Source organism: Pteronotus mesoamericanus, unplaced genomic scaffold (assembly GCF_021234165.1).
Source record: "Pteronotus mesoamericanus isolate MK-2021 breed Mesoamerican mustached bat unplaced genomic scaffold, CSHL_Meso_final contig_182, whole genome shotgun sequence".
NCBI lineage: Eukaryota > Metazoa > Chordata > Mammalia > Chiroptera > Mormoopidae > Pteronotus > Pteronotus mesoamericanus.
In genome coordinates, this window is record NW_026555078.1 from 33,896,175 (window position 1) to 33,922,080 (window position 25,906).

Here is a 25,906-nt window from a genome sequence, read left to right on the forward strand (position 1 = left end):
TATCTAAGTACAAATGTTGAAAGCAGAGTAATGTAATCAACTGCCTATACAAAGGTAAGTAGACACTGTAGGTTATTTTTCTTGAATTTTTGCTGCATAGTAAATTGCAATTACATGTCAGTATAATGTTACTGATCTATAGAATACACTTTGAACTGTGAGGTATGGCAACTCCCTATAAAGAGAGCTAACATGTAAACCTGAATATTTTGAGTGATTTTTTTTTTTTTTAGCTGCCATGGATGGGTAAGACAAAAAAAAAAAAAAAAAAAAAAAAATCCAGCATTCAAAGACCTAGAAACATATTTTTTAACCAAAAAATAAAATAAAATCTTTCAGTAATTCTCAGCTATTTCCTAACATTTCCTTTTTGGAGCATTGTTGAATGGACAACGATAAAGTAAATAATTAAGTGAAGCTTTGTTGTGGAAGTGTGGGCTAAGCCAGTTATTTAAAAACAACAACAAAAAAAACATCCACCAGGTAACTGCTCATTTACTTTACATCAAGTTGAGATCCTGATATATGTATATATGCATATATATATACATACACACATCCCAACTTTATAATTCAAGAATGCAGTTAAATACTTCTAATTTACTTGAATACCATGGTAATAAGACAGTTAGAAACCTTGTATTTTCTAAAAAGGACATGCTTAACATTGTCTGAACAATACTTCTAAATTACTTCAGGTGAAGCACAAAATCCCCCCAAAACATATATTCTGCTCTAAAAGTTAAGTAGTTGAGAGTTCATAGCAAAAACTATAATGATTTAACATTTCCACCATAGAGTAGATACAAATAAACAAAACTGCTAAACATCTAATAAATTTAAATGAAAACCAATGAACTGAAATTTAGAAAGTAAGAAGACTGCCATTCCAGTTTGAATATTTTCAGTATTTAAGCCTCACACTTTCAAAATGGACAATACAACAGTTGTCCTATGTTTAAATGCAAGTTCACCTTAAATTCTGTGCCCAGGTTACATATTTAATGTTAAAAATTGGGTACTACATCACTTACACATTATTCAAATATTCTAGAAAATAAATCATGATTGGTTAAATGTATTGCAGTTAACTATCACAAAACATCAGTGGAAATGAAAGGAATTACAGAAATGTAACCAACTGGAAGAATAGGAAGAACTAGTTGAACATTAGGTGGAAGAATGGACCCAAGACAAAACAAACTTGCTATGTTCTTACATGAAAGGAAGAATAAACATCATGTTTTGTCCACATGACAGTCCCCTTTCCTAATATTTGTGAGAGATGATCTTTAATGTACAGTGCTGGGCAGGCACTTTAGTGACAACATAAAAATTATAGTGGTTAGAAAAAGTGGAAAATTGCCAATTATAAAACATAACCAAATCTGTATTTTTTGGCCCAACTACTAGTTACATATACTTAAGCTAATTTTAAAAATCGTTACCTCATTTTTAAAACCTAAATGTACTACTATGAAGATTCTTTTGAGCAGAGTTTCTGCTGAATGAAGCATCATATATTATTAGATTACAAGAGAGATCTTTGCTGACTTATCCAATAGTGCTCTATTTACAGGAAAGCTGTGTTACCTGGCACTTTACCAACTGGAATTTCTGAATACTCAATGCAAACCTTGACTCTACCACACCAAATGACCTAATCACACAACAGAATACAAGACCACAATGGAATTAACAATATGCTGTTTTCAGGGTGGTAAAATAGTGAAAGGGAAGGGAAATGAGGAATACCACCTGGGTCAACAGGAATTAACTCTTAATTAACAAAGCAATTTTAATTCATTTCTACTCTCCTGCTATGCTGGATAAAAGAAGTTTTTACTGTATTATTACATTTTAGGGAGGACAGCCAAGCAAGTAACTTGGGGTAATGTTACCTTGCATAGTACCTATTGGTACCAAGGGAACATACGGAAATAAAGCACCTCAAGAGAGGACTGAGAAAAGTGAGCTAGAAAGGCGTTTTGTTTGTGCTAACCTAAATTATCAACTATAAAAAGTTAAAACACTCCTCCCTCACAGCATACTTAAAATAGCAAAAGTGTTTTTCTTAGAATATATAAATAAAAATAGGGGAAAACAGGATCCATAAAATGACTTTGGATTAACTCAATGTAAAGAACTGATTAAAACATGAATTTAAAATACACTAAAGTCTCCCACAAATCAATGTCCCCAATAAATGAATCTTCAAAGAAAAGCTTCTGAGCCAAAACAACCTCAAAGAATCATTAAGACACTATAAAATGAAGGACTAAATATTTCCAAATTATTTACTGAGGTTTCGTCAAGCCTCAGACTTTCAGTTTATGGTGTAAAAAAATTACAGAATAATGTTAAAAATTTTTTAATTGTTCTACATACTAATTTAGAGGTCATGAAGATTTATTTTTTTTTAATGATGCAAGGCACTTTTCTTTTTTGGGCTTCATTTAGGAAAAAAATAGTGCTACATTGGTTTATTATATTCTATTAGAACCATTTTGGACAAAGAAAAATGAGCTAAGCAACTCTAAAAAGAAATACAACATTTGGCTTTTAGGAAATGCAAAAAGCATCTTTTGTTCATTAAACTTTGTTTCTATAGACTAAACAAATTAGGTAGGAAAGGAAGCAATACTTGGATCATCTTTAAGTAGTTGGCTAATGTCATGATTTAAAGATTATTAATGAAGTTTTTTTTTAAAAAAGAAAAGGGTAATTAAGCTATTTAATTATACTAAAAAATAAATGTGCAAGATTCCTGCATTTGTTAATGTTTCTGTAAGAGGCTCCATCATAAAATTGAACTGTAAAATTATTTTTTAAATGTAATAATAGAACACAATGAGTTTTTAGCAAACTTTAGGAAATTCTTTTTTTATAAATTACCCAGATTTTATAAACAAATTCCCCTAACTTGCATTTTGTTTAAAGTAATAACTATATCATACAAATAAATTTCAAGTATGAAAAGTGCATTATTGCAATAATACCTCTTTGTAAGTCCAAAATTCTTGGTTTATAATAGAAATGTAAAATGTTTAAAAAAAAAAAAAAGTAAAACCATCAGTGCCATCTATTGCAGAAATCCAACATCTTAAAATGTTGCTTAACAAGTTGTAAAGAAACACATCTGGAAGCAACATACAATTGAAAAGAAACTACTTGTGTTTTTACCATTTTACATCATTATTGTCTCTAGTGTTTTTCCTTCCGAAAAAGAAATTCACATCCTCTATAACGTTGCTCTTGATTCAGCCATTCTGTGCAGTTGCAACTTGCATGCTTCCGAAATCATCTTCTTCTTCATGTGTTCTCTTCAAGCTGCCTAAAATTTATTGCATGAACATATAATGAGAACTTAAATAAGTTCATTTATTAGAATGTTACACTTAATAAAAATTTCATTTTTAATGAAGTGTTGCCATATATATAATTCCATGACTGAACTTTCAGCGAACTTTAGTAATAAACTATTGTTATGAATTACCCAAATAACTGTATCTTCATAACAGGATACATTTCCCTCTTGAGAATTAAGATTGTCTTAGGTATTTTAAATGATAAACATACATTTTTAAAATAGTTTGAAAATAGAAGTTTTAGAAATAATGGTATATAAGTGGTTATCAAATTTATAGTTTTTAGGCACTATAATCATGACTTAGGACATAAAATTTAAGAAATTTTATATTTGTATGATTTTATTTTGTAGACATAATTATCTTTGCTTTTGTAGACGCCGCTGAAAATACTTTATAACCAACAAGACTAGAGCTGGGAAAAAGGACTGCGTGCAACAGATAAAGAAGAGATTTTCTTTCATCTACTCTTCACATTAGAGTCTGCTAGTACAGAAATTTCCCATACAGAATCAATGCTGTCCCTATATGCCCAAAAGATATAACCAAAAAATTTGAATCTCAATGGAGGGAAACTTTAGGGAACAATTAACTGGTAAAGTGGATGCTAACAATGGCATGGCCTTTAACATCCACTCTAATGGTTGTGCTAAATCACAGTAATAATAATTCAGAGGGCAGATTTCACTATGAAACTAGTATCTCACTATAATCAAGGATAGAAATATAAAGACAATGGGATAAGAAGAAAATATGCTAGCCATAAAAGACTAAATACCACTGCTGTAACTGAGTTTCAGATGAGGTACTGCACTTGCTTCTACTAAGGGAGCTAAGGTAGAAATAACTAAAGCAAGATAGAAAGTGAGGGGTACAGATAAAGGGGTTTCAAATGACACAATTGGAGGAAGAGTAAGTTAATCATCGTGTCGTCTTAAGGAGATTACACCTGAACTAAATTAAAATAGACTGAATGTGATGCATTCTTGGTGGAAAAAAGACACAAAGAAAGCCATCATGGAGTGCGATATATAAAGAGGAACAGTGGGGGATACCAAAAAAGATCACAAGAGCCTTTGATTAGTACCTATGACACTACCTGTGTGTTTTCCTCTGTAGGAATTAATCCAATGAAGGCTTTCATGCAGGAAAAACATCACCATTAGAACTATCGTTAGTGAAAATAAGTCTGGCCACACTGTTCAGAATAGACCAAATAAAACAAGTTTGGACAGAAGGCCAATATGGGACTGAACTAGATTGAGACTAAAGGTACTATGAAAGAGGGAAGGGACTTTAAAGGCACTGAGGAAACAGACCCTAGAAAATTTGGAAATAAAAAGATGGCGGTGTCAAGAGAAAGAAGAGTTAACGGCCTTATCTGGCCAGGTAGCTCAGTTGGTTAGAGCACCATCCCTGATACGCCAAGATTGTGGGTTTGATCCCCGATGAAGACACATGCAAGAATCAACCAATGAATGCATAAATAAGCGGAACAACAAATCAGTGTTTCTCTCTAAAAATCAGTAAGTAAAATTTAAGAAAAAAATTAATGACAACTAGGAAGTTGCCCCTGAGGAATGAATATATAATATTATCACCATAGGCTGTGAAATACAGCAAAGAGAGTGCTGGACTTGTTCAGATCACCACTGTTCAATTTCCAAGCCCAACACAAAGTAGGTATGTAAACTGTCCCTCCTGTTGTATAAGGTGGTTGGTTCCAATAAGAACGAAATGAACTTTGGGAGAGAAAAACCACAATTAAATAAATTCCATGAGTGCTCCAGTAGAGAAAAAAGAGAGTAAACAAGGGTAACAAGATATTGGAGAATGCCCTGGCTGGTGTGGCTCCGTGAGCGCTGGCCTGTGAACCAAAGGGTCACTGGTTCAATTCCCAGTCAGGGCATTGCCTGGGTTGCAGGCCAGGTCCCTGGTACGAAGTGTGCAAGGGGCAACCACACACTGATGTTTCTCTTCTCTCCCTTCCTTCCCCTCTGTCTAAAATAAATAAATGAACTCTTTAAAAAAGAAAAAAGATCTTGGAGAAGAAAGGTAAAAGTTAAGATTTTGTGAGTGTGCTTGAATCAACTTTGAAAATGGAGAAGGGGGCTCTAAAATAGGGAAAGGAGAAAGGCTGAAATATCAATGGCAAGAGAAAAACTGAGGTTAGCTGACATTAATCACTGTAACTTGAAACATACTTTCATTTATTAACCACCATTTATTTTTAAAAAGATCACCACTTCTCCAGACTCCTTATAATTTTAATGTAAGTAGCAACAGTTACACTCTTTGGAGACTTAAAACTAAACCAAGTAGAAATTTGATCTTCCAACCAGCATATACACTGATTAACTTGGTAGTGGTGTGCACAGAACAGATAATATTTATTCAATATAAAATTAAAATTTGAAATTACCTTGTTTTAATTCAACAGTCTATTCAAAGTTTTCTAAACAATTTAAATTGTTCGGTATAACTTGTAACAAGCAATATATGCTGCTTTTCTGCCTTTCATACCATAATCCTTCTCCCCACAACCTTCTCAAAAATGAAAAAATCCTTACCTGTGGTACTAGAATGAACAGATAACGACCTTTCTATCTGGAGTGGTGACATCATTTGTATTGTTAATTTTGCTAGGTAGATGGCTTCATATTCCTAAAAAAAGAAAAAAAATCTTAATTTCAACATACATTTAAAATCTTAGCTATCCAAAACTGTGGTTAATGTGCACATTATTGGTATTCTTAGATTATACCGAAAAATCTGATACCATATTGTTGTAAGAGAAATGCAGGCTTAAAATTCTTACCTCATAATTTCACATTTACTGTTGAGACTATAAATTAAGGCAGGCCAAAAGCTTGCACTAGGGTATCACACACTGAACTACTAGTCAGTAATGTGTTGGGGCATTATGGTAAGGTAAGTACTATACTTTCACCACTATTACTTATCATTGTTTTGATAGAATGAAAATTCAATGAGAAAGCAATAAGAAAACAATTAGAAAAGTGACAAAGTTATTATAATTTGAAGATAAGATGAAAAGCTAACCACCAGAAAATTTTTTACACTCAAAAGAGTTTAATAAGGCTGCCAACTAAAAACTTAATAAAAACCAGTAGCTTTCCTATATATAAATAACCAATTAAGAAATTTACTGGAGGAAGAAACAATTTCATTTCTAATGGGAACAAAAAACAGGAATAAATTTCATAAGAAATGCAAATATTCTGTGCAGAGAGAACTTTAAAACACTAATGGATATGGAAGTTGATTTGAATAATTCAAACATATTCTTAAAATAGAAGAATAGAAATTTAAAGGGGACATGTCTTTCTGAACTGTGAATGTAGAGAGAGTATTACTAAGAACAACTATAGGGCTTTTTCCAGTACAGGTAACATTAAGATACAAATGTAAAGAGCCTGCCAGGAAAATTCTAGAGAAAACAATGTGGGGATCTTAAGCCATACTATACATTGTTTATATATTATAGTATTCGAAATTGATATAGATACAGCAAGTAAGCAGATTAAGGGAACAGAATACAAAGTCCAGAAGCAGACCCAAGTACTGATCAGAATTTGCTATAAATAAGACATTTCCAATCAGCTGCCTAAAGATAAGTTTCCTTAATATGCAAAGACCTCTTATAAACCAGTGAGAAAAAGACCTATAACCTGTATGAAAAATGGGCAAACCATTAGGAGCTGCTATTTTTATTGCCATTATGACAATAATCAAAAAGTTTCTTAAAATACATTTGACTATTGGTATTGATTATGGTATGGCCAAACGGTACTCCTCGTTTCTTGGTGGTTTTAAGATTACATTAGGTCAGCCTTTTTAGCTCAATTTGACAGCATCACATTTCAAATGCCCTCTGACCCAGCAGTTCCACTTTGATCAATTATCTTGTTGAGGGTGGTACAGAGCATATCCTCCATCCATGATCCTTGACTGGGGGAAAGGAAGAGTAAATGATACATTTGGGATACATTGTATAACAATGTCTAGTTAATAGTTGTGCCTCCCTAAAGGGAAGAGGATTGCTGCCCAGGGCAAATTGTGTATGTGGCTGTGAAAATGCTCAGGGACTCCTGACACAGCCAGGGGTAGGGGGAGCTCACACAGTGCCTGCAAGAAAGGCAGGGGACAGATGCCCACCCCCGGATGTCCATATGTGTCACTGGGAACTCTTGCCCTAACTAAAGATGGCAGCCAAAAGAAGGTAAAAGTTATGGTGGAACTGGCAAAAATGGCAGACACTAACACATCATAGGAGGGGATGGCTATGAGGTCACACAGGAAGTTCCAAGCCAAGCATTTAAAAGAGGGTGGGCTGAAAGATAAGAAAAAAGAAGCCCCGCAGTTTAGGGTAAGAAAGGAGGTCCATCAGGAGTTAGGAAGAAAGCGACAAGGTGGGCAGTGAGAGGAAGCCTGCCTGGAGAAGGTGGCAACAGAGCTGACGTAGCTGCAGGGGACCTACCTAGCCACCCAGATTTGTGAGGGATGCTTGGGGCTGAACTATGACCAGGAATGCTGATTTGCAGACTTCTACTTTTCTGAAATAAGGTACCTCTAACTTGTGTATTCTGGAAATGGCCTGGTTTGGCAAAGGGATGCAGGACTAAGAGTTTTTGAGTGGTTTTAAAGGGAATGGGACTTAACAGCAGAAATCCACCATTATTCTAAATCTGTATAACTTTTAAATAAACAACCCCTTTCCTTTTTCACCAAACTCCTGCACTGGTAGTCATGCTGCTTGGTGGCGGGCAATTTCTAACCCCACAGCTATTCCAAAACAGCATTTGGTGGGGTTCTGCAACAATCTTATAGGTATATTCAAACACGTAAACAGAAATGCACCTACTATTCTTTCCAATATTGTTTATAATCATGAAAGGCTAGTAACAATCTAAAGACCCATGCATACAGAACTGGTCATATAAAATTGTTATATATGTACAGATACATATAAAAATATTTTGCGCTTGCTAGTACCCGCCATGATGACAACAGTGTACGAGGTGAGAATATTCTCTGTTCCTTGAGATTTTGGCATCCCTATCGCTGACAAGTTACTGCAGACCCCAAAACAAAAAAGCAATGCAAATTTAGTACCAAAGCTGAGAGAATTTTTAAAGTTTCTTTCAGCCCAGAGAAAAAAGATGGCGGAGGAGTGAAAGGGAGTCACGCTGACCTCCCAAAACCAAACTGGAATTGCAACTAAATAATGGAGTAATCACCTGGAAAACAGTGGAGCGATAGTGGGAGAGGAGCCTTGGTGCTGCGGACAGTGGATTCGACTCTCACACATCCCAACGGGTGAGAAGTGCGGTGGAGGCTCGAGAGGGTGGTCTGGGTGCGCACGGGCACTGGCACCAGAGGGACATTGAAACGGCCAGTTAGCGTCCCCCCGGGAAGAATGGGGTCTGAATCATAAACAGGAACCCCTAAACTACAGCAGCTAAAGCCGAGAAAATACAGACAAAACACAACCCCAAAAAGCTTAGGGGCGCTCTCTGCCAGAGACAGGTGGCTGGGGATGCAAAAAGACATTTAAAGGGCAAACGCAAAAGTTGCAGCGGCAGCCACCCTCCTTGATCGCTGGGTACAGGCGGCAGCAAGGTGGGCTGGTGTCTGGGAAAAGACTGGTGAGGAAAACTTTGTGAAGAGAACTGAGACTGCGGCCGGTGGAGTCCGGGTGATAACGCACTTCCCACTCTCCAGCTACCATCTCGCTCAGGCATAAGGGAATCAATTAACCTGCCTTTTGTGCGCTCCGCACACAGCTTGTACGCCTGTGAGCTACGGGGCTGAGTGCAGACTGGCTGGGAGAGCCTTGAGGAGAGACTGGAGACGGAGGCATTGGGGAAAGAACGGGAGGAGGAACCGGGGAGTCCCGACTCCCTCCACGTTCGGTAGTCTCCATTGTGGGCTGGAAAGGCGCGACCCCAAAGAGGCAGAAGCGGGGCGCGCATGAACCAGACTGCCTGCGATTGAAACGCAGTCCGCACAGGGGTTGGATCCTCGGCCGAAGGGGTCACAGAACTGCCCAGAGGCCCCTAAGGGGAGACTAGAAACGGAGGCACTGGGGAAAGAACGGGAGGAGGAACCAGGGAGTCCTGACTCCTTCTCCTTGCTGAAGTCTCCATTGCACGGGAAGAGGCCACACCCCCAAAGAGCCAAAAGCTGAAAAGCAAACATAGACACCCCCAAAACACCCAGAGCAGGCGCGCACACTTGCGCCGAGTGACTGGCGAGGGTTGGCGAGCGTGTGTGTGACCCACGCGGGCTGGCGAACGCTTGCGCCTGCCGGCAAGGCCCCACACAGACTGGCACCCATACGGCCTGCGAGGGATTGCACAGAGGGGCAAGGGCAGGCGTAAATTGACCGACCCGCCGCGATTGAGGAGCAGCCCACAAAATAAGTAGAGCTGCCCAGAGTCCCTGGAGGAGAGACCAGAAACAGGATTAACCGGAGAGTCCTAGAGCTGATTTCCTCCCATTTCCGTAGTCCCCATTTGGCGAGGGCAAGCAACGCACCCAAAGAGCCAAAAGCGGGGAAAACACACAATAGAAGACCCTACACTGACCAGTGCCGCGAAGCTCGCGTGCCAGGGAGGCCAGATGAGCACGGGAGGTTGCGAATAAGCCCCCTGGTCTGGGGCAAGCACATGCGAGCCCAGGCAGGGGGGGGACCCTGCCACGCTGGGAACGCGCTCAAGGAGCTCTCGTGAGAGCGCAGAGAGATCCCAAAAAATAGCCCACCCCTGACCGAAGGGGTCACAGAGCTGCTCCAAGCAGGAGTCAGACACAGGCATTAGACTCCTGAAAGGCTCAAACAAACAACCCAAGGCCCTATAGGGTCAACAACTGACATCATCAGAGGCAAGCCCAGAAAGAAAAGTAAAGGACAAAAATACTTAACAGACTCTCACAAAAATGGGAAGAAAAAGAAGTTCCCCCCCAAATGAGTGGAAAAGGGGACTCCCCACAGAGAGAACTCAATGAAATAGAGGCAAGGGAACTCTCAGATATGGAATTTAAAACAATGGTTCTAAGGAAGCTCAATGAGCTCAGCCAGCTCAAAGATAACTATGAGAAACTGCAGAGAAACTATCAGGATCTTACAGCAAACTATATCAGCCTGGAAAAGGACATAGAAACTATCAAGAAGACACAAGAGGATATGAAGAATACCATTTCTGAATTGAAGAACACAGTAGAAGGAATCCAAAGCAGGCTGGATGAAGCTGAGGATCGAATCAGTGAGATGGAGGACAAGGTAGAAAAAAGCTCCCAGAAAGAACAAGAAATGGAAAAACGGCTCAAAAAGAATGAAGAAGCATTTAGGGAAATGCAGGACAACCTGAAACGCAATAATATCCGTATAATAGGGATACCAGAAGGAGAAGAAGAGGAGCAAGGAATAGAGAACCTCCTCGAAAAAGTAATGATGGAAAATTTCCCTAATTTGAGGAGAGAAAGGCTCTCATGGATCCAGGAGGCACAGAGGACCCCACTCAAGAAGGACCCAAGGAGGTCCACTCCAAGACACATCATCATTAAAATGGCAAATGTCAAAGACAAAGAGAGAATCCTCAAGGCAGCAAGGGAGAAGGAGAAAGTAACATACAAGGGGGCCCCGATACGCCTAGGAGCTGACTTCTCAACAGAAACACTCCAAGCCAGAAGGGAATGGCAACAAATATTCCAAGCCATGAAAAGCAAGGGCCTACAGCCAAGGCTGCTCTACCCAGCTAGGCTCTCCATTAAAATAGAAGGAGAAATACGGAGTTTCCCAGACAAAAGAAAGCTAAAAAATACATCTCTACCAAACCAGCACTCCAAGATATGCTAAGGGGACTGGTTTAAGCAGATGAAGGAAAAGAATGAGACAGAGAGGAACACAAGTACAAAGAGAAAAGATGAGTAAGTTTCTATCAGTAATATCTCTCAATGTGAATGGACTAAATGCCCCAATCAAAAGACACAGGGTAGCTGAATGGATAAGAAAACATGACCCACACATATGCTGCCTACAAGAGACCCACCTCAGAGCAAAAGACCTACACAGATTGAAAGTAAAGGGATGGAAAATAATATTCCAAGCAAATGGACATGAGAAAAAGGCTGGCGTTGCCATACTTGTATCAGACAAAGTAGATTTCAAAGCAAAGGCCATAAAGAGAGACCCAGAGGGGCACTTTATCATACTTAAAGGAAGAATCTATCAAGAAGACATCAACATTGTAAACTTACATGCTCCCAATATAGGAGCCCCCAAGTTTATAAGGAAATTGTTGGATGACTTCAAAAAAGATATAGATAGCAACACACTGATAGTAGGGGATTTCAACACCCCACTGTCAAAAATGGACAGATCTTCCAAACAAAACATTAATAAACATATCGTGGCGCTGAATGAAACACTGAATCAAAGAGACTTAACTGACATATATAGAATCTTACATCCCAAAGAAGAAAAATACACATTCTTTTCAAATGCTCATGGCAGTTTTTCAAAGATAGACCACATGATAGGACACAAAGCAAGCCTCAGTAAATTCAGGAAAATTGAAATAATACCAAACTTTTTCTCAGACCACAAGGCCTTGAAACTCGAAATCAACCTCAAAGAGAAACTTCAAAAACTTGGAAACTCATGGAGACTGAACAGTACACTATTAAACAATGAATGGGTCAATAATGAGATAAGAGAAGAAATCAAAAAATTTCTGGAAACAAATGAAAATGAACAGACAACTGTCCAAAACCTATGGGACACAGCAAAGGCGGTCCTGAGAGGGAAGTTCATAGCAATACAGGCTTACCTTAAAAAGATAGAAACATTTCAAATAAAAGACCTAACACTACAACTTGAAGAACTGGAGAAACAACAACAAATAAATCCCAGAGCAAGTAGAAGGAAGGAAATAGTCAAGATTAGAGCAGAACTGAATGACATAGAGACAAAAAGAACAATTCAGAGGATCAACCAATCCAGAAGCTGGTTCTTTGAAAAGATTCATAAAGTGGACAAGCCTTTAAGCAGACTCATCAAGAAAAAAGGGAGAGGACCCAAATTAATAATATCAGAAATGAAAGAGGAGAAATAACAACTGATACCACAGAAATACAAATGATCATCAGAAACTATTATGAACAATTATATGCCAAGAAATTTGAAAATCTTGATGAAATGGACAAATTTTTAGAAAAGTATAATCTTCCAACACTGAAGGAGGAAGAAACAGAAAGCTTGAACAGACCGATAACAGTTGGGGAAATTGAAGCAGTCATCAAGAAACTCCCAGCACACAAAAGTCCAGGGCCAGACGGTTTCCCAGGAGAATTTTACAAAACATTTAAGGAAGAGCTAACCCCTGTCCTTCTCAGACTATTCCAAAAAATCCAAGAGGAGGGAAGACTGCCAGACTCCTTCTATGAGGCCAGCATCACCCTGATCCCAAAACCAGATAAAGACCCTACAAAGAAAGAAAACTACAGGCCAATTTCGCTGATGAACATGGATGCTAAAATCCTCAACAAAATATTGGCAAACCGCATCCAGCAATACATTCAAAAGATTATCCATCACGATCAAGTGGGATTCATCCCAGGGATGCAGGGATGGTTCAATATACGCAAATCAGTAAACGTGATACACCACATAAATCAAAGAAAAGACAAAAACCACATGATCATCTCGATAGATGCAGAAAAAGCATTTGACAAGGTACAGCCCCCATTTATGATCAAGACACTCAGCAAAATGGGAATCAATGGGGCATTCCTCAACGTAATAAAGGCCATATATGAAAAACCTACAGCCAATATCATACTCAACGGGCAAAAACTGAAAGCTTTCCCACTAAGATCGGGAACACGACAAGGATGTCCGCTCTCACCGCTTCTTTTCAACATCGTATTGGAAGTCCTAGCCACAGCGGTCAGACAAGAGAAAGAGATAAAAGGCATCCAAATAGGAAAGGAGGAAGTCAAACTATCATTGTTTGCAGATGACATGATAGTGTACATAGAGAACCCTGTAGACTCTACCAAAAAACTCCTCAACCTAATAAGTGAATTTGGCAAAACAGCAGGATACGAAGTCAATATTCAGAAATCAAAGGCATTTTTGTACACCAGCAATGAAATAGAAGAAGAAGAAATCAGAAAAAAATACCATTCGATATAGCAAGAAGAAAAATAAAGTACCTAGGAATAAATTTAACCAAAGAGGTAAAAGACCTGTACGCAGAAAACTATACAACATTGAAAAAAGAAATTAAGGAAGACACAAATAAATGGAAGCATATACCGTGCACATGGATTGGAAGAATTAATATCCTTAAAATGTCCATACTACCAAAAGCAATTTATAGATGCAATGCAATCCCTATTAAAATACCAGTGACGTATTTCACAGAAATAGAACAGACATTTCAAAAATTTATATGGAACCATAAACGACCTCGAATAGCCGCAGCAATTTTGAGAAAGAAACACAAAGTAGGAGGGATCACAATACCGGACATCAAACTCTACTACAAAGCCACTATACTCAAAACAATCTGGTACTGGCACAAGAACAGACCCATAGACCAGTGGAACAGAATAGAAAGCCCAGAAATAAGCCCAGGTCTCTATGGACATCTAATATTCGACAAAGGGGGCAGAAGCATAAAATGGGGCAATAACAGCCTCTTCAACAAATGGCGTTGGGAGAGCTGGATGGCTACATGCAAAAAATTGAAATTGGATCATCAGCTGACACCATACACAAAAATAAACTCAAGATGGATAAAAGACTTAAATATAAGTCGCAACACCATCAAAGTCCTAGAGGAGAACATTGGCAGGAAACTCTCAGATATCCCACACAGCAATTTTTTCACTGATATGTCTCCTAAAGCAAGGGACATAAAGGAAAGAATAAACAAGTGGGACCTCATCAAAATAAGAAGCTTCTGCACGGCTAAAGAAAACATCAGCAAAATGAAAAGGGAGCCAACCATTTGGGAAAATATATTTGCTAATGATACATCAGATAGAGGTTTGATCTCCAAGATATACAAAGAACTCACTCGACTTGACTCCAAGAAGACAAACGATCCAATCAAAAAATGGGCAAAGGACCTGGGCAGATGCTTTTCTAAGGAGGAGATACAGAGGGCCCAGAGGCATTTGAAAGGATGCTCTGCATCACTAGCCATCAGAGAAATGCAGATCAAAACCACCATGAGGTACCACGTCACACCGGTCAGAATGGCCATCATAAACAGATCCACAAACAACAGGTGCTGGCGAGGCTGTGGAGAAAAGGGAACTCTAGTCCACTGTTGGTGGGAATGCAGACTGGTGCAGCCACTATGGAAAGCAGTGTGGAATTTCCTCAGAAAGCTGAAAATGGAACTGCCTTTTGATCCAGCGATTCCCCTGCTGGGACTATACCCTGAGAACACCAAAACGCCAATACAAAAGAACCTATGCACCCCAATGTTCATAGCAGCACAATTTACAATAGCCAAGTGTTGGAAGCAACCTAAATGCCCACCAGTAGATGACTGGATCAAAAAATTATGGTACATATACACAATGGAATACTACGCAGCAGAAAGAAAAAAGAAGTACTAAACTTTGCGACAGCATGGATGGAACTGGAGAGCATCATGCTAAGCGAAATAAGCCAGGGGGCGAAAGACAAATACCATATGATCTCACCTATAAGCGGAACCTAACCAACAATGCAAAGAAGCAAGGAAAATATGACCAGCAACACTGAAAGGAAAAGAAATCAACAGAGACAAGAGGGAAGGGGGGGGCAGGGAAAGGGAAGGGAAGGGGAAAGTCAAGGAACATATAGCAAGGACTCATGGACAAAACCAAAGGGGAAGAGCTGAGGGAGGGAAGGTGGGAGGGGGCAAGGGAAAGAGGTGGGGGGAAGGCAGAGACAAATGTATTTAAAAAGTAAATAAATTAATTAAAAAAAATAAAAAAAATAAAAATAAAAAAAAAAAAGATAAAAATATTTTGCAAGGCTTCCGGCCAAGATAGAGGTGTAGGAGGATATGTTTTACTTCCTTGCACAACCAAAAGGATAACAATGAATTTAAAAGGAAACAACCAGAACTGCCAAAAAACCAAACCGTACGTAAGTCCGACAATCAAGGAGTAAAAGAAGAAACATTCATCCAGACCGGTGAGAGGGGCAGAGATGGGAAGCCAGGGTGGAGAGGACGCAGGGCAAAGCAGTGGTTGGTGGACTGGGTGGTACAACATTCATGTGTGGATAAACCCAGAGGAACAACAAGGGAGGAATACAGACCATGCAACCCAGGGTTCTAGCACAGGACACTAAAGCCGCAAAACCTCTGGCTGTAAAAACGTGTGGGGGTTGCGATGGCAGGAGAAACTCCTAGTCTCACAGTAGAGTCCATTGGAAGGGCCCATGGGATCCTAGAATGTACACAAACCCACCCACCAAGGAAATAGCACCAGAAGTGCACAATTCACTTGTGGGTAGTAGGGGAAGTAACTGAAAGCGGGGCAAGAGCCCAGCAAGCAGCACTGTTGCCTTTCTGACCCCTCCCTCACATACAGAGCCACAATGCTGTGAAGTGGGTTGCCCTGTCCAGGGAATACCTGAGGCTTGGCCCCTTACAATATAACAGTTGTGTGGAGACAAAGAAATATGACCCAAATGAAAGATCAAAACTCCAGAAAAAGAAGTAAGGGAGGAGGAGAGAGCCAATCTATCAGATGCAAAGTTCAACATACTAGTAATTAGGATGCTCATAGAAATTATTGAGTATGGCCACAAAATGAAGAAGTGAAGGCTATATATAGTGAATTAAAGAAAAATATACAGGTAACTAACAGTGAAGGGAAGGAAACCAGAATTCAAATCAACAATTTGAAACATAAGGAAGAAATAAACATTCAGTCCTGGCTGGTGTGGCTCAGTGAATTGAGTGCCAGCCTGTGAACCAAAAGGTTGCTGGTTATGGACATGAACTAAGGCAGGGAATGCTAGAGGGAGTGGGGATGCAGGGTGGAGGGGAATAAAAGGGAGGAAAAAAAACAGGACAACTGTAATAGCATAATCAATAAAATATACTTAATAAATATTTTACAGGTAGAGCTATATATGTTTAGAATGATCTTTAAGATATACTATTAAGAACATTTACTTTTCATTGTATTCTCCATAGGTATTGTTGAATTTTAAATTTTTTAATGAGTATATATTACTTTTTCAAATACATAAATCAGTTCAAAAAGAGATGTTTTTACACAAGGTTAAAATGCAATAAAACTTATAAATTACAGTTAGCTTTGTATTCTATAGTATAAAGATGGAATAAAAAACATTTTATACAAGTGCATATAGAGATACCACTGTTGCTCCTTTAAATGAAGTAAAAATTAAAAGTAAATTGAAAAAAATGCGGTAAGATTTAAAGTATGGTAACTGAGACAACATATATTATAATGCAGGTGATCATCTGAATTTGAGATGTATTCATGCATAACTGGATGGAATCAGCCAGAGCATATTTTCAACCTACAATTTTCCTTCTTGGAAATTAAGCTAGTCTAATTAGATAATTATCTTTTTTAGTACATCGTCCAAGCAGCAACAAAATCTGAAAACACATGGAAAAGATAAAGCATATAAAATTTTAAAAGTTGTTCTATGCAGTATAAACTTATAATCAAAACTCCCTCTGTATGTGACCAAACGGGAGGAAAAAAAATGGAAGAAATTTCTAACATGGATTATTTTATCTTATATTTAACATGTCTTTAATCCTTTTTTGTGGTAATAGCAGCTTTTCAGAAAATCCTTTTGGCCACAATATCCAAAGCAATATACAGATTTGATGCAATCCCCATCAAAATCCCAATGTCTTTTTTTTTTTAATTAAAAAAAAATCAGATTTTTATTAAACCACAGAAGACCCCAAAGAGTCAAAGTGATCCTGAGAAAAAAGAACAAAGCTGGATGTATCACACTATTGGACTTCAAATTATACTACAGAGCTAAAATAATCAAAACAGCATGGTACTGGCAGAAAAACACACACAAACCAAAGGAAGAGAATTGAAAGCTCAGAAATAAAAATCACATGTATATGGTCAAATAATTTTTTGACAAGAGCGAAAAACACACAATGGAGAAAAGAAAGCCTCTTCAATTAAATGGTGCTGGGAAAATTGGAAAGCCACATACAAAAGAGGGAAACTAGATTACAGTTTGTCCCAATGTATAAAAAGTAATTAAAAATGGATCAAAGACCTAAACATAAGACCCGAAACAATAAATTACATAGAACAAAACATAGGTACTATGACTAAGGTTCATATGTTTGTTTTCTTCTATGGAAGAACCTTGGTCATACAGAACATTTTATGAATCTGACTCCTAAGGCAAGGGAAGTAAAGGCAAAAATAAATGAATGGGACTATATCAAACTAGAAAGCTTCTGCACAGCAAAAAAACCAACAAAACAAAAAGGCAATCAACAGAATGGGAGATATTTACAAACAGCTCAACACCAAACAAGTACTCCAAATAAAAAATGAGCAGAGGACCTGGACACCTCTCCCAAGATGACAGAAAAATGGCTAACAGATATATGAAAAGATGTTCAACTTCACTAGCTATGAGGGAAATGTAAATCTAAACAACGAGATACCACCTTACACTTGTTAGTATGGCTATTATCAACAAGACAAGTAATAAGTGTTAGAGCAGTTGTGGAGATATAGGAACCCTCACTCACTGCTGGTGGGAATGTATACTGGTATAGCTGCTATGGAAAATAATCTGATGGTTCCTCAAAAAATTAAAAATAGAGCCCTGGCTGGTGTGGCTTAGTGGATTGAGTGCCAGCCTGAGGACCAAAAGGTCACTGGTTTGATTCTAAGTCAGGGCAAAATCCTGGGTTGGGGGCCTGGTCTCCAGTTAAGTGCATGTGAGACACAATAGATTGATATCACACATTGATATTTCTCTCCCTCTCCTTCTCCCTCAGTTCCCCTCTCTCTAAGAGTAAATAAATAAAATCTTTAAAAATAAAAAAAATTAAGAGTAGAGCTACCATATAATGCAGCAACCCTCTCCTGGGTACCTACCTGAAAAACTTGAAAACATTTATTTGCAAAGATATGTGCAACCCTACGTTCATTGCAGCATTATTCACAGTGGCCAAGACGTGGAGACAACCAAAGTGTCTGTTGACACAGGATTGGATAAAGAAGATGTGGCACATACATACAATGGAATACCACTTAGCCATAAGATGAAATACTGCCATTTGTGACAACATGGATGAACCTTGAGAATATTATGCTAAGTGAAAAAAGTCAGTTAGGAAAAGATAAAGCCATATGATTTCACTTACATATTGGATATAAAACTAATACTCAGACACAGACAATAGTATGGCGGTTACCAGAGGGGAGGGGGATAAAGAGGGCCAAATATACGGTGTCAGGATACAGTTTGACTTTGGGTGGGAGGCATGCAATGCAATATGCAGATCATGTATCATAGGAATGTACACTTGAAACCTGTATGATCCTATAAGTCATCCCAATAAATTTAACTTTAAAAAAAGAAAATTCTTTTAAATAGCAATGTAAACTTGAAAAAAGAATCAAATCAGATTACAGCAACTTTTAAGTATTTACAAAATAAATTCTACACCTAAATTACGTGAACATAAGATTTATCCTACTTCCTCACTGCCTTAAAGGAGAAGAAGAGTTACCTGAAGTTGATGGACAAATCCAGCGTTAGGATTAATACAAAATCTTCTTTCTTGAACATAAGCAAACGCATCTCTGAAAACAGAAAAAGAAAATTAATGTTATTCATGAATTAATTTTTCCAGAATTCATCTAAAGTAGAAATTTATCACCCTGGCTAGTGGGGCTCAGTAGATTGAGTGCCAGCCTGCAAACCAAAGGTTGCTGGTTCAATTCCAGTCAGGACACATGCCTGGGTTGTTGGACCAGGTCCCCAGTAGGGGGTGCACAAGAGACAACCACACACTGATGTTTCTCTCCCTCTCTTTCTCCTTCCCTTCCTCTCTCTAAAACTAAATAAATAAAATCTTTAAAAAAAATAGAAACTTATCTAAAAATTTACCTAAAATAGGAAATCCTACTCATACAGCTTATACTCCACAGAGTGGTGGTGAGTTGCTGTGGAAAAACTGACAGCATGATCAGACAAATTACAATAAAATGGGACTATAATTACTATCTTGGAGGGCTATTGTGAAGATGTGAGATAAGTGTAAAACACCTTGTATAGCATCTGTCACATAGTATTGTACATGTTCAAAATATTATCATTGGTCAAATGAGACATATATCTAGTTCTTTGTGTTGTTACAAGGCTTAAATGAGACAAAAATGCCTATTATAGTACCTGGAACATAGCAGAGACCCAATAAATGGGAGTTACTTTCACCATTAATACTATTACTGACAAGATACCAAATAATAAAGAGAATATATAAAACAGTCTCCCAATGCTTGTTAATTTTTCAATTAAATAAACAAAGCATTTGTATTCAAATAATATTCCTTTAAGAGCTGATAATATCAAGCAAACTTTTCTGTTATCATTTAAACACAAAGGATACCAAAAAAATAAACATTTAAATGTTTCCTATGTGTCAGGCATGTGGATCCAATGCTGAACATAGCTCAAATGAAGAGAGTAATGGGGAACTTGGTATAAGCTGGACAGGTTAATAAGTACATGTTATTTAAATTTCATTGGCCATGTTAAGAATAAAGATCAGAAACTTTAGAGCTTTATGGGGTAAGGTGATTATACAATCAGATCAGATTTATCTTTTGAAATGACCATTCCAAATGCAGTGTGGAGAACAGAACAGGCTGGAGCAAAAAATACAGGAGACCACTCAGAAGGTTCTTACTGGGAGAGTCCAAGGAAGATACAGCTAGAGCTTGGATTAGGGGCATTAAATGATGAAGAGAAAGATATAGTGATTCTCTACATATTGAGCTGGTCAAAAAGTCCATATGGTTTTTCCCCATGAAATAAAAGACACATTTTTCACCAATAACTTTATTGATTTGGATATTTTGAGTATGTAGGCTATCTCCTGCTATTGGCTTTTAGTGGGTAGAGGTCAGGGGTGCTGCTAAACACCTTCTAATGCATAAGACAGCCCCACAGCAAAGAATTATTTCAATAGTACCAAGAAATTTTGCAAACCACTTTAGACACGTGACATGTTGATCAATCACAGCACCTTCTCCATACATTGCAAAATCTTTTTTTCAGTGTTCCAGTTGCATCTTTACCTTTCTTGAAATAATAAAGCATGATATGCTGAAAATGTGCATTTTCTTCCATTTTTAATATTAAAATGGCAACAGAAAAATTCACCAATTTTAATAAGTTTTTAAAAAAATTCACACTGATATGACAGCTGTCACAATGCAATCTAACAAAATTGTTTCGAATTTAGATAAAGTCAAGATAAAAACAAATAAGCACTACTAGAGCCATCTTACGGAAAAAAACAAATGAACTTTTTGGCCAATCCAATATATTTTAGGACATAAAATAGACAGGATTGGGTAACAGATCAGTCAGGGAGATGGGGGAATAAGAGAGAATGAGGTAACAATGATTACAGCATTTCTAACTTGTACAAAAAGACACACTAAGGAAAAAAACAACTCTACACTGGCCAGGTTTTTGTTTTGTTCTGAGGTGAGAAGCTCATGACCCCCTCCTCTCTCTCTTTTATCTTTGTATATGCTTGGAAAAGATAATTCTGGATAAGAAAGACTATACTAAATTATAAATAGATGCTAAAACAATTCCTAAGTAATTTTTTATCCAACTGCTGTTAAAGAAAAATACATTAGCCTTTTAAACAAGGAGAGCAATAACATCTGTATCTAGGATTTTGTTAACTCACATTAACCAATTCCCTAGCAGTAAGTAGTTTTCCATAGATTATTTAACTATAATTACCTTGGCTTCTTAAAATAACAATAGCACTAGCTCCATAAAACCAAAAAATTTAGCCTAGGTAGATAAGGTAAACAAGCAGCAAAGGTTAAGAGACTAAGCATGGGGTAGAAGGGCCTACCTAATCAAATACAACTAGATAACAAAATCAAAAGAATATTAACTTCAAAGTGTCAACATCACCATTAAGCTCTACTTTAATAGGAATTTAAATTGTGGCTAGATTTTAGTACTTTCTTACCTGTACTTCATTCCAAATGTTTCCATAATGTATGCAATAACAAAGGCAGCACTGAAGAGAAGGAAAATAATTTAGGAAAAAAACAGAAAACACAACTTATTAATCAAATGACATAGGAAAAAAAAAAGATTATCTTAAACTTCATACCTCCTGGAGATCCCTGCATTTCCATGGACTAGAACTTTTCCTGAAAAACAAGAAATAGTTATTCTGCTAGAAAAAGACTTGATTGAACAGCTAAAATATACTGAAACCATGTACCATACCTACATTAAAATAAATCTTAAACATTTTATATATAACACTTGGATATTTATTAATACTCAAATTGTTACAATTTATTTACACTAACTGTGTAAAGAATACAACAGACTTTTAGGTTAAAGGGAGTTAAAGGTGAGCCAGAATTTGAAAATCATTCTATAGGGATATTTAAGAAAGGCTAACCAAACTAAACAAGAAGTCAAGAAAACAAACTTGGGAATAGTCCATTATATGTAATTACAACTTCTATATCCTGAATTTATAATGAATGCTAACTAAAAAATTAAACAAATAATGTCCTAAAAAACATTAGCTAAGTAAATATTATTTACCTCCAGCTTGTAAGCTCCCATCAATAAATTCTTTAGTCTGAAGGCAGAGACAATGTGTTATAATAAAACATATGGATTAACAAACATAAAATACATACAGATAGTGAAACAAAAAAACAATGAAAATAATTCCCTGCTAGTATATATGAATAAAAATTACACTTAAGAATTTTCAAATGCTACAAAGACAACTCTTTCAGGTTTTAAAAATTATTTTAGGAGATAATGAAAAGGTTTCAAAAATAATAAAATTTTAAATACTATATAATTTCACAATTTTCACTCGTAACAAAGTAAAAGTTTTAGAACCACAATGAAGCAAACCATAAATAAATTTTAGATGATATTAAATATTGATACCTACCATGGGGAAAAAACGAATTATATTTTCAACTGGATTATCTGCAATATCCAAAACTAAATACCTGAAAATAGAATATTTTGTAATAAGCATATTTTTAGATAAAACTCTTTACGTATTAAAAAACTTTTAAAAACTTTCAGACAACCATAAAAAGTATGCAAAACAACTTTCAAAGTATCATATTTCCAAGAACTGAACCACAGATTTTGTATTGCTCAAAACACAGGATTTAAAAGCCTTAAATACTGTTAACATTTCTCTGATATTTTAGTATAACACATCTGTCTGGTTAAAACAGAAAAATCGCAAGCAGTAAGAGACCTTCCTCCAAATCAGAGCAGACCTAGAAAATAAAGACAAAAAGTGCCTGTGTTCATTACTGTTACTCTGCTATTTCTACCACATTCCTAGGACTAGAATGGAAGATTCTTCTCTGAATGACCCTGTGATCCACCTCTCCTTAAAACCCTAAAAAAGACAATTCAGATGAAGCCTAAAGTCTGAAAGAGCAGGAGCTAATAAAAATCGAAGGCAGTCTGATGGAGCCATGAGTCACTCACTGACTGATTGAACTAACCTTCAGTAGGGTAAAAAAGTCAAGAGACCACCTGTCCTAGAGTTTTACACTTTGGAAAACATCTAAAATAAGACATTATTAATATGCTAGGCTTTGGGGTTTTTTGTTTGTTTGTTTTTTTGGTGAAAACTTCCATATCTAACCTATTCAAGATAACCTGTTTATTAACACAACTATAAATAAGTTATGAAGTTAATTTTTAAAGTTGATATTGTTTGTAAAATTATAGGCTCTAATGATCATTTAGGCCTTATGAGAGAGAAGCTGAAGCTCAGGATCCAAGGATAATCCAATGTAAAAACCACAAGGATTCTGACAACAGTATCCTAAAGTGATTGGGTGGACTTGTTATATAAAACATTGCTTTGGGGGGGAAAAATGTTAATTAGGACTTAAATTAAAATATTTCACTGCATGTCATTTTGAATGTCAAAAACTACTAGCAGACCTATCTAGCTAAGCCAGTACTGAAAGTCTAAAGAGAAACAGTTCTTCCATTAGGATAAAGAACCTGCTCACGGTACTAAAAACAAATGTATAATACAGAATTTTAAAATACAAAATTTTAATTTTCTAAAATATACATAAGTCTATGTGTGTATGTGTAATATACACACATATAGAGGAATAATTAGAAGGACATATACCAAAATGTTAACTAAAGTGTATCTTTTGGGTTGTGGAATCATGAATGACTTTTAAAATATTTTTCTCGGTATCATTCTGGTTTTCCCAAACTATGTATAAAGGACAAGTATTTCTTTTACAGTTAGAAAAAAAAGCAATCTACTTTATTTTAAAAAATAGACATTCATCTTTTAAAACTAGTTTTTATTAGCTGAGAAATACGTACAGTCAGAAGTTCTAACACTATACAAAAAATCTGCAACAAAAATAGGTCCCTATACCATCCACCTTAAAGACCCTGAATTTCCTTTCTCAGAAGCACTCACTGTCAAGTTTCTAGTCTGTTAATCCAGAAATTTTCTATACATATACAAAAATATCTATGCCTAATGCTTTGTATATATTTTTAAATACAGCAAGAGTATACATGGTTCTGCACCCTGATTTTTCCTTTTTTATTTTTTTACCACTCACCCGAGGATATGTTTATTGATTTTAGAGAGAGGGTGAGAGAAAGAGAAACGTCAATGTGAAAACATCAATCACACCCCGACCAGGGATAGGACAAGCAACCTAAGTATCAAACCTGATTCGGAATCAAACCTGCAACATTTTGGTATACGGGACGATGTTCTGACCAACTGAGTCACCCAACCAAGACTGATTTTTCTTTTAATAAATCTTAAGAGATTATTCCATATCAACACACACAGAAATATTTCAATCTTTTTCATGGTTACAATATTGTTACGTTCACAAAATATACAGGGTGCAGCACAAATAACGCCCTTTTTTGATTATAAACTTTTATTACAAAATCATAAGCATGCAATTCTGTAACATAACAATATCATATTCAAGCACACCATATGACATTTTAGGTGAAATGTCCAAATTAAAAACTGTAAATTATTACACCCATATTACCTGCCAAAAACACTCAAGCAGGCATTACTTCTGCTGGACCCTGTATTTTACAGTGTCTTGTACTGCTGGACATTTAAAATTGCTTTCATTTTTACAAACAATAAAGCAGAACATTAAAATATTTTTAACATGCATGCTTTTATATAGACAAAATATCTCTAGCACAATATTCAAGGAAGAATTTTAATAGTAGCTACTTTCCAGGAGAGAAGCTAAGTGTTATGTACCTTTTTGTACCATATGTTCTATATTCTTAATTGTAAAAATAAAGTTAAAATAAAGAACATTAAAGATCATTACATGTTCAACAGCACTCACTGTAAGATAAATGAGAAAGGCAAGTTAAAATTACATTAAACACCATTTTTAATCCAGGAGATTTGGAAAAATCTTTAATGTTTTATAATTCTGTCTTGGAGAGATACCAAAACAAAACAAAAAAACCCCCTAGTCTTTCTCATACATTTCATAGTGGAAAATGTAGACTAATCTCACTCTCTGGAGGGCAATTTACAATGTCTATGAAAACTTTAAACACCTATCTTCAGTAATTTCACTTCTACAAATTTATCCTCTTGATATATTCACATATGAATTAAATGACACGTACAGGGAGACTCACTATATGCTATATTAGCACATCTGGAAACAATCTAAATGTCCAATAATAGGAGAAGGGTTGAATAAACTTTATTGTAGTTATACAATGGACTACTGTATAACTTAAAAAGAATAATGCTTCTCTAAATAACAACATAAGGCAACTTCCAAAAAATAAAAGACAGTATAAAAAACAACTGTTTATCTGTAGTAAACATGCTTATATATGTAACATTACTCTGGAAGGATACTCAAAAATAAGTAACAACTGGATGCCTTTAGGAAGGGAATTGAGTATTTAGGGGACAGGAATAGAGAAACCTACTTTTCAGTATACATTCTTTTGAACCTTTAGAATTCTGCATTATGTGCATGAATTACTTATTTAAAATATTTTAAAGAAAATTTACTTTTGCTGCATATAACATGTTAATAAATCATAGCAATAATTCTTACCTAAATAATTGTTGAAAGTTTGGTTTAATAAAGTTTGCTTCAATATTTTGTCTTATGCATACTATATGGGTTATTCCATGTTTCTGTAGTATAGGTAG

General features: G+C 36.5%; 1 protein-coding gene across 2 annotated transcripts in view; it reads right to left on the reverse strand.

The window, feature by feature from the left end:
• Positions 1-242: 242 nt before the first annotated feature.
• The window catches only part of STYX (serine/threonine/tyrosine interacting protein), a 43,777-nt gene continuing 18,113 nt past the window's right edge, over positions 243-25,906 (reverse strand). For both annotated transcript variants that reach the window (XM_054567563.1, XM_054567562.1), the window contains 8 exons: positions 25,809-25,906; positions 22,622-22,682; positions 22,258-22,294; positions 21,809-21,848; positions 21,662-21,712; positions 19,169-19,241; positions 5,939-6,032; positions 243-3,334 (listed from right to left, as the gene is read on the reverse strand). In XM_054567563.1, the coding sequence (XP_054423538.1) occupies positions 3,261-3,334; positions 5,939-6,032; positions 19,169-19,241; positions 21,662-21,712; positions 21,809-21,848; positions 22,258-22,294; positions 22,622-22,682; positions 25,809-25,906 (528 nt within the window). In that variant the 3' untranslated portion in view covers positions 243-3,260. The remainder of the gene's footprint in view (positions 3,335-5,938; positions 6,033-19,168; positions 19,242-21,661; positions 21,713-21,808; positions 21,849-22,257; positions 22,295-22,621; positions 22,683-25,808) is intronic.